Source organism: Ammodytes marinus, assembly GCF_949987685.1.
Source record: "Ammodytes marinus genome assembly, chromosome: 23".
NCBI lineage: Eukaryota > Metazoa > Chordata > Actinopteri > Uranoscopiformes > Ammodytidae > Ammodytes > Ammodytes marinus.
This window is the reverse complement of record NC_137227.1, coordinates 22,635,932-22,645,931: the sequence shown is the minus strand read 5'-3', so window position 1 is coordinate 22,645,931 and position 10,000 is coordinate 22,635,932. Positions and strand designations below refer to the sequence as shown.

Genomic DNA, 10,000 nt, shown 5'->3' with positions numbered 1-10,000 from the left:
TAGGACACAGTTTGAATTGATGAAAGTGTCAATGTCTCTTGCTGTGTCTGAAATCGCGCACTTCTGTACTTACACTTACTTTTTTGAGTGCACTTTGCGCAAAACCGGAGAGTGTGCCAAAATGCAGTGCACTGTAAGTTCCTCTGTCATGCTCTCAAAACGGTCTAAAACTTGAGTGTGGAGCGATGGACACTTTCCACACTCAACGGCCGCCATCTTGCTTACGTAGCGGAGAGGACGGGACATTAAAATCAAATAGAGGAGCTTGAAGCAACCGTGGAGACGGACGCGCTCTACAAAAGTTAAATTACACATTTGTTTTGTTTTTCCGCAACTAACGTGTCTGTTTTGGCTATCGGTAACACAAGCAGAAAAAATACCACCGAAGAAGAACCGTCAAAATGCAAAGTAATTTCCGGTAGGTGCGCGACGGCAGTTTGGACAGTGCACTGTAGAAATGAGAGCACTGCGTCTATAAGTAAGTGTACTGTAGGGATAATAAAGTGCACTCAATGTAAGTGCACTTACGTAAGTAAGATTTCAGACACAGCATCTCTCTCTCTCTGTGTGTGTGTGTGTGTGTGTGTGTGTGTGTGTGTGTGTGTGTGTGTGTGTGTGTGTGTGTGTGTGTGTGTGTGTGTGTGTGTGTGTGTGTGTGTGTGTGTGTGTGTGTGTGTGTGTGTGTGTGTGTGTGTGTGTGTGTGTGTGTGTGTGTGTGTGTGTGTGTGTGTGTGTGTGTGTGTGTGTGTGTGTGTGTGTGTAGGAGAGCAGCAGGCTGTGGTGGGCCCAGTGTGTGTGTGTTGGACAGAGTGTGTGTGTGACGGCGCTCAGAGTGTGTGTGCTACGAGGCTGGAGAGGAAACAACATCCTGTGTGCCACCGACCAGTCTGATGTACACACCAACTACACACACACACAAGAACACACACACACACAAGAACACACACAGGGACACACACAGGGACAGACACACACACAGACAGAGGGACAGACACAGACACACACACAGACACACACACAGACACACACAGAGGGACACACTCAGGGACAGACACACACACAGACAGAGACACAGACTCACACACAGACACACACACAGACACAGACACAGACTCACACACAGACACACACACAGACAGAGAGACAGACACAGACACAGAAACACACACACACTGTCACACAGCCCCCGGTGATGATGTCACAGGATGACCATTGTGAGGAGGAGGAGCCAGAGAGAGACGTGGGCCAATCAGGTGTGAGGATGAAACAGTCCCGAGTCATCAGTTACCAGGTGAAGTAACCATTTAGAGTCTTAAGCCTCGTTTGAGAAGGAGCCGTCTGGCTGTGTGCTCAGCAAGACGCGCGTCATAATGTCGCAGGTCTGAGTAAGACGGCTCCTTCTCAAACGAGGCTACAGAGTCAGTGATTCTATGTTGGGCCCTTTGTTTACATCCCAGTTTACAGAGCCTAGGCTGTGTATTGTGTACTGTGTCTGTGTGTGTGTCTGTGTGTGTGTGTGTGTGTGTGTGTGCTGAAAATAAATATTGCTACGGTGGGCCCTTTGTTTACATACCTGTAGTGGATCATGAGCAGATATTCACATAATTTGACAAAGTGATTTTGACAACAAGCGTTCTCCAGAATCACTGACTGCACCTTTAAATGCCTGTCACAGCTGTGCTAAGCCCCTCCCCTCTGCTCTGATAGGGCACGGTGACTGAGGTGGTGTCAGAGGGGGCGGGACTATATGTGATTGACAGACGGGTCGGTCTGTGTTTGGCCTATCAGCCGGCACTGAGCAGGAAGCTACGAGCCGGAGACAGAGTGGAGGTGAGTGAGACAGAAGGCTTTAAATGAACAGACAGACAGACAGAGAGACAGACAGGCAGACAGACAGGCAGACAGACAGACAGACAGACAGACAGACAGACGGAGAGACAGACAGAATGTATGTTATGTTATGAACTTTGTTGATTCTTCAATTATATTAATATTCTAATATCTATTGAAGAAACATCACAGGTCATTTTACCTTCATCTGTCCTGTGAATGTAAACCCTGCCCCCTGGAACACACATCCAGCCTCTACTGGAGGCGCACTTTTATTCTGGTGACCGTGTTAACACAATACACTTAACTCCACACATCTAACCTCCAACGGAGGCATGTCTCTCTCTCTCTCTCTCTCTCTCCCTCTCTCTCTCTCTCTCCCTCTCTCTCTCCCTCTCTCTCTCTCTCTCCCTCTCTCTCTCCCTCTCTCTCTCTCTCTCTCTCTCTCTCTCTGCTTTACAGTTTTTTCCGATTGCTAAAGCACAGTGGGCACAACTAAAACCTCATGTGCAAAACTCTTAACACAGTGTGCACTACAGAAGTCCATGTGTTCCAAACTGTGTTTCATTTTTCATTCATTTCACACAAAATGCATACAGTAACCACATTTACCAAAACTCAAGAGCTTTTCTCCCATTCATAGACAACAACCTGCAAAACACTGTGTATTTCTGGCAAAATGTTCAATTGCTAAGACACTGTTTTCAAAACTCTTAGGAACACATTCAAAACAAAATATTGGATTCTACATTTACCTTATTGACATTGTGGAAGAATATTACCAAGAATATTACTAATATGTAAAATAATTTGCTTATTGAATTACAGCTAAAAGCACGAAACTTGAAAATAAAATATTACAATAATTCTTTTACGTAATTGTTCCGCCAGGATAGAAATTGAAGGGCAAGAAACTCTCCTGTTTTTGTAGTTGTCAGGGATAATGTGGCTTTCCACTGAATCTCAGACTAGTTTGCTGCATACCTCCATACAGAGAAAAAGAAAATACACGTACAATACGATGTTTATCACTGTAACATTTGAGGCTCAATGCTGAAGATAGGGAGGAACCTAACAGTTCTCACCCACTCTGTATGAGAGATTATACTCTATTACATTATTTTTTTTGTATGTATTACAGCCCTGGAAAAGGGAAACTCTTGAAACCAAACCTAACAATCCTTTTTCAAAACAGTGTTTAGCATCAAGATGATACACACATGCACCATTTGAATTACTCTTTCAAAGCAGCAACAGCACGTGGATGTGCTTCATGCAAAACACAGATGTTTTTAGAACTTTGTAAGGTTTTTGAATTTAAAAATATCATACAGACTTTTTAAAATATTGATATGCTAGCCCACTGTAAAGTTCATCTAGACACATACAAATAAAAATAGAAAAGCTTCAAAAAGCACATTGCCTTATCCACATTACATGCAATGCCATCCTCTGACTAGCAAGTGGAAAAATATTGCCTGTTGTCCAGTCCAAATGTCCTAGTTATGGAGCTACTGTGTAGCAAGTCAGGTTGGACTCACTCAGGCCATGAGATACTGAATCAAATTGCTGTTTTCATTCACTCTTGTTTTACCTAAACAATATGGTACGGTCAAATTAAAATATGTTACTCTTACAGTATTTTCTAATGAAAGTGTTTTATTTGAAATCACTCAGATCATTTATACTTCAAAGATTTTAAATATCAAAAGTTAATCTTTTATGTTTTGCTGTTTGTTGTTAGTGTTTTGTAGGTCTGTGTGTTGAGTGTGTCAATGTGTGTTTTTCATTGTAACATGTTGCCAGTGTTTTGCACCAGTGAGCTTGTCTTGAGACATGTATGAAGATTTTTGTTGCTGTGAGTGACTTTTGGAGGCAAAATGAACTGAATTGCACAGATGGGTTTTAGTGATGCACACTGTGTTAAGAGTTTTGCACATGTGGTTTCAGTTGTGCCCACTGTGCTTTAGAGATCGGAAAAAACTGTAACTGATTGAGAAATACTCTGTTGACAGTCATTCAACAGAGTATTTCTCACTGTAGTTTCACCATTTCCCTGTTGGTCTCTTTCAAAATAAAACTTCCCACAAGCCAAAATGGAAGAAGTTTTATTTGATTGATAATAAATGTATTTTATTCTATGTATTCTCTCTTTGCAGCTGCATCACGTCCACTTCCTGTACCGCCCGTGTCCAGACTTTCCTCCCAGCATGCTTTGCACCTGTCTGCGCTCCAGTGTCCGTCTCACTGCCTTCAGCCGGCAGACAGACAGGCAGACAGACAGGCAGACAGACGGGCAGACAGACGGGCAGAGGGGAGGGGCGTGCCGTTGCCCTGACGATGCAGTGTTACCACGGCTACTGCTGGAGAAGAACGTGGGCGTGTCTGAATACCTGTGGACCTGTCACCTGACCAAACAGCTAAGAGAGAGGTGAGACAGACAGACAGACAGACAGACAGACAGACACACAGACAGACAGGCAGGCAGGCAGACAGATAGATAGATGGACAGATAGGCGGACTCGAAGACAGACAGACAGACAGACAGACAGACAGACAGGCAGACAGACAGACAGACAGACAGACAGACAGACAGACAGGCGAAGAGACAGATAGACAGACAGACACACACACACAGACAGATAGATAGACAGGCGGACTCGGAGACAGACAGACAGACAGACAGACAGACAGACAGACAGACAGACAGACAGGCGGACGGACAGACACACAGACAGATCAGTTAAATTCAGAATAAGACATTGTGTGTGTGTGTGTGTGTGTGTGTGTGTGTGTGTGTGTGTGTGTGTGTGTGTGTGTGTGTGTGTGTGTGTGTGTGTGTGTGTGTGTGTGTGTGTGTGTGTGTGTGTGTGTGTGTGTGTGTGTGTGTGTGTGTGTGTGTGTGTGTGTGTGTGTGCAGTCTGGCCTGTGTGAAGCAGCAGTGTGTGTGTGTCCTCTCCTGGAAGCTGATGGAGAGAGTTCTGAGTCGAGGGAGAGGAGGAAGGAGAGACATCTACTGTGAGATGTTAGACCATCCACACACCTGTCCTCTCACTCAGGTACACACACACACACACTCACTCACTCACTCACTCACTCACTCACTCACTCACTCACTCACTCACTCACTCACTCACTCACTCACTCACTCACTCACTCACTCACTCACTCACTCACTCACTCACTCACTCACTCACTCACTCACACACACGCACACACACACACACACACACACACACACACACACACACACCTGTCCACTCACACAGGTACACACACACTCACATAAACATACACATAAACACACACTCACACACACACAAATAAACTCACACACACAGTAAAACACACACGTACACTACTGAGCAGTGTGCAATAATGCTCCAACTTAAAATGCAAAAACAAAATGGATAACGTTGACACACAAAATGTAAATCAGAAAATTGTCAGCAGGCTCTAACTCATTTATATATAACTGTTTATAAAGCTTTAATATTGTCTCTGTGTGTCTGTCTGTCTGTCTGTCTGTCTGTCTGTCTGTCTGTCTGTCTGTCTGTCTGTCTGTCTGTCCGTCCCCACAGTACAGAGTGGACCCTGCTATGCCTCAGTTCATCAGTCTATCAGAGCTGAGTGTCTTTCTGAACACACAGTCAGCAGGTAAACACACACACACACACACACGCACACACACACACACACGCACACACACTGTCGCATTGTCAAAGAGCTCAGTCACTCATGTCAATAACAGGGTCCAGAAAGGAATAGCCTAAATATAAGGAAATAAATCATCATGGGCCCCTCAACTAGTAGGGGAGAAATACAAAAGCATAAGAAAACAGCATTAGTAGCTCTGTCTAAGGGGCTTCATGAGGGGCCTCTAAGGCCCCCACACACACATACAGGAATACGATTTCTATGTGTAAATTCTATGCTGTTCATAAAAAGTAGCTATCCACCCTTTATCTGTTGCAATGGGCCCCCCCATCATAGAACATGGGTCTGCAGACCACTGTACTGTTTTTACAGTTGCAGAGTAAAGAGTGCTGCCTGATTAAGAAAATCAGAAAAATAATGTTCCTTCTGCATCTCAGGATTTGATATAGCCTCTAAATTTTCCCTCAAAGTGCACCAGATTGATGCATTTTAATTCAAAAGGCACACATTTTCTTTCAAAAAATTTTTTTCAAGAAAATAAAAAAAAGTGGGGGGGCCCCACACTAGGTCTTGAAAGGGGCCCCCAGATCGTTAAGGCCGCCCCTGGGTACGAATACCTAGTGTGAGTGCACCTTTAGAACCCAATTTGATTTTTTTTTAAGGTGAAATAGTCACTCATTGTTGCTTTAAAATGTCTGTCTCCCTCCCTCCCTGTCTCCCTGCCTGTCTCACTCCCTCCCTCCCTGTCTGTCTGTCTGTCTGCCTCCCTCTCTGTCTCAGCCCCCCTCAGCTCTCTGCTGCCCCCTGGTGTTGGATCAGGTCTCACTGCTGCTCAGATCAACTCTGCTCTGTCCTGGACCTACAAGACCCTCTACTCTGACACACACACTGGAGACAGGTAGGAGAGGGAGACAGGGAGGGAGGGAGACAGTATAATAACTAGGGCTGTGTCAAAAAATCAAAATATCGATATATCGCGATACTTAGTTTCGCGATATCAGTATCGATTTTTATAACCAAAAATCGATTTTTTTTAAATTAATTTTTTTGTGATTTTTTTTTTTTTTTTTTTCTTTTCAAGGCTTTATTGACAGTGCAGAGACACAGATATGAAATGGGGCAGAGAGGGAATGAAATGCAGAGAACAACCACGGGTCAGATTCAAACCCATGTCTGCTGTCAGGCCTGAGCCTCTAGGATACTGACTATTGAAGTTAGATCAGTTTTGTTTATAAGAATACTTAAGATTCACTGTGTCACAAAAGCACACTGATGTGTTTTCATTTTCAGTGTATCGTATCGTGACCAGTGTATCGTGATACGTATCGTATCGCGAAGTCCTTGACGATACCCAGCCCTAATAATAACCCTCTCTTACAGACAGACAGACAGACAGACAGACAGACAGACAGACCCACAGACAGACAGACAGACAGACAGACAGACAGACAGTATAATAACCCTCTCTTACAGACAGACAGACAGACCCACAGACAGACAGACAGACAGACAGACAGACAGACAGACAGTATAATAAACCCTCTCTCACAGACAGCTGCTGCTGGTCGGAGTGTTTGAAGCGTCAGATCAAACTCTGAAGCTCAGAGACGACACGGCCGCCATGTCCTGTGTCGCCACGGAGACAGAGGAGGGGGGGCAGAGGGCGCTAAGCAACACCGCATGGATAGGTAACACACACACACACACACACATAATGACGCACACACACACACACACACACACACACACACACACACACACACACACACACACACACACACACACACACACACACACACACAGAGTCACAAGTCACATTACAGCCTAAACAGTGCAGCAGACTACCTCAGTGTGTGTGTGTGTGTGTGTGTGTGTGTGTGTTGCAGGTTGTCTGGTGTGTGTCCAGCACTTCACCATGGTTACAGAGAGGTTCATCCAATCAGATTTCCCTTCCTACCAACACCTGGACCAGGAGCAGTACATCACACACACACACTGCAGGTACACACACACACACACACACACACACACACACTCATGCTTGTTTTGTGCATGGTACGAATGCCTTGTTTGCTTGAACTCTTGAAGCTATTTTTTAGAAGTCGAGTAATCACTGATTCTTGCTTTAAAACGTCTGTCTGTCTGTCTGCCTGTGTGTCTGTCTCCCTGTCTGTCTGTCTGTCTGTCTGTCTGTCTCTCTCAGAGTTTACCTCCAGTTCTCTTTGGACCGTGTGCACATCCTGAGTCCGTCCGTCACCATGGCTACACACCTGCGTCACAAAGGGGAGGAGCCTAATCATAAAGAGGAGGAGCTTGAGCCTGTCAATCAAACGGGGGAGGGGCCTCATCATAAAGGGGAGGAGCCTGGCTGTCATAGAGAGGAGGAGCCTGGCTGTCATAAAGGGGAAGTGTCTGTCAGTCATAAGGAGGAGGAGTCAGGTGTTCACAAGAGGAAACGAGAAGAAGATAACTCCTCCCACTCTCGGCCGGGCGCTCCTCAAACTGTGTGTATATTATTATTATTATTATTATTATTATTATTATTATTATTATTATTATTATTATTATTATTATTATTATTATTATTATTATTATTATTATTATTATAAATAAAGGTCAACTTGCTTAGTTACATTGTTTAAATGTATTTGTATAAATGTCATTTTCTCAGCCGAGCTAAGAGGGCAGGGTTTCATACTACAGACAGACAGACAGACAGACGGATGGATGGATAGATAGATAGATAGATAGATAGATAGATAGATAGATAGATAGATAGATAGATAGATAGATAGATAGATAGATAGATAGATAGATAGATAGATAGATAGATAGATTGATTGATTGATTGATTGATTGATTGACTATGGTTCCGGATGTATAATATGACATCACACTTAGACTGTTGTATATTTTTTTAGGCTGTCAGCTCGCGGCCGTGTGTTTCCATGGTGATCAGAGTGGAGCAGAAAGAGGGTGTGGCCTATACTAACACGGGGGCGGAGCCTAAAGAGAACGAGGCGGGGCTAACGGCGAGCTTCACTGCTAGAGCTGCTGTGATTGGTCCAGTGGTTCTATGGGGGCGGGACCCGAAGAACCAACCAATGGCAGACAGAGAGACGGACACAGATAGGGATGAGAAGGTGAGGACAAGACACACAGACGGACAGACAGAGAGACAGACAGACAGACAGACAGAGAGACAGACACAGAGAGGAGCGACAAGGTGAGGAGAGAACAAGACACAGACACACACCTCACGGCCTCCACACACATCCTACCTCTTCTGCGCGTCTGGCTTTTTGTCACTGACCGTGTAATCAACCTAGAGCGGCCACACATCCAACCTCAGACGCACTGCTGATGCGCGTCGGAGGCACGTCTGTTGAGACTCAATATTAGACTCAATATAAATCATATGCATCATAAATGACATGAAAGAACTTTATTTTTAATGGGAATTATCTATGAAAACTCCATGTAGAAAGACAGGGCTTTTAGAAGCAGCGCTGCAGCAGCTGCTGAGACGTTGTATGTGGAGGACGTCAGAGTCTGATCGATCCCATAATGCACCTTTGACTCCACCGTGTGTGTGTGTGTGTGTGTGTGTGTGTGTGTGTGTGTGTGTGTGTGTGTGTGTGTGTGTGTGTGTGTGTGTGTGCAGGTGTTGCTCTTGTTCTCAGGTGTGTCCTCTCGTTGGTTTCCTTTGCTCCAGCCCGGATGTTTCTACAGACTCACTGCTGCAAACACACAGGTAACACACACACACACACACACACACACACACACACACACACACACACACACACACACACACAGACAGACAGACAGACAGGTAAACACACACACCTGTCTGAACGGTGTGTCCGTTGAAAAATAAATCCAGTGTTACTACACAGCGTAGGCTCTGTAAACTCAAAGGGGCCATTGTAGCAACATGCCAGTTTACAGAAGAATGTATAGTTATGTATATGTGTGTTTGTTATATACATAGTGTTGATCAGCTTGATGTCTGTGTGTGTGTGTGTGTGTGTGTGTGTGTGTGTCTCTCTCTGTGTGTGTGTGTCTCTCTCTGTGTGTGTGTGTGTGCGCGTGTGTGTGTGTGTGTGTGTCTCTCTCTCTGTGTGTGTGTGTCTGTCAGGATCCCAGTTCTCTGGTTGGTCGAGGTGTTGCTGGGCGCAGTGGGGTGGAGCTTCACGCTGATGTCACTCTACAGGTGCGTCCGTCTGTCTGACTGTCTGTCTGTCTGTCTGTCTATGTGTCTGTCTGTCTGTCTGTCTGACTGTGTGTGTGTCTGTCTGTCTGACTGTGTGTGTGTCTCTCTGTCTGTCTGTCTGTCCCTCCGTCTGTCTGTCTGTCCCTCCGTCTGTCTCTCAGTGTGTCTGTCTCTCTGTCTCTCTGTCTGTCTGTCTGTCTGTCTGTCTCTCTGTCTGTCCATGTGTCTGTATGTCTGTCTGTCTGTCTGTCTGCCCATCTGTCTGTCAGTTTACCTCCAGTTCCCTCTTCTCTCTCC

General features: G+C 45.0%; 1 protein-coding gene across 2 annotated transcripts in view; it reads left to right on the top strand.

The window, feature by feature from the left end:
* The window catches only part of ctc1 (CTS telomere maintenance complex component 1), a 20,976-nt gene that overhangs the window by 4,923 nt on the left and 6,053 nt on the right, over positions 1 to 10,000 (top strand). For both annotated transcript variants that reach the window (XM_080051607.1, XM_080051608.1), the window contains exons 7-18: positions 764 to 1,291; positions 1,708 to 1,830; positions 3,990 to 4,261; positions 4,751 to 4,889; positions 5,412 to 5,487; positions 6,268 to 6,385; positions 7,039 to 7,175; positions 7,374 to 7,488; positions 7,691 to 7,991; positions 8,409 to 8,630; positions 9,152 to 9,241; positions 9,629 to 9,703. In XM_080051607.1, coding sequence (XP_079907733.1) covers positions 764 to 1,291; positions 1,708 to 1,830; positions 3,990 to 4,261; positions 4,751 to 4,889; positions 5,412 to 5,487; positions 6,268 to 6,385; positions 7,039 to 7,175; positions 7,374 to 7,488; positions 7,691 to 7,991; positions 8,409 to 8,630; positions 9,152 to 9,241; positions 9,629 to 9,703 — 2,196 coding nt within the window. The remainder of the gene's footprint in view (positions 1 to 763; positions 1,292 to 1,707; positions 1,831 to 3,989; positions 4,262 to 4,750; positions 4,890 to 5,411; positions 5,488 to 6,267; positions 6,386 to 7,038; positions 7,176 to 7,373; positions 7,489 to 7,690; positions 7,992 to 8,408; positions 8,631 to 9,151; positions 9,242 to 9,628; positions 9,704 to 10,000) is intronic.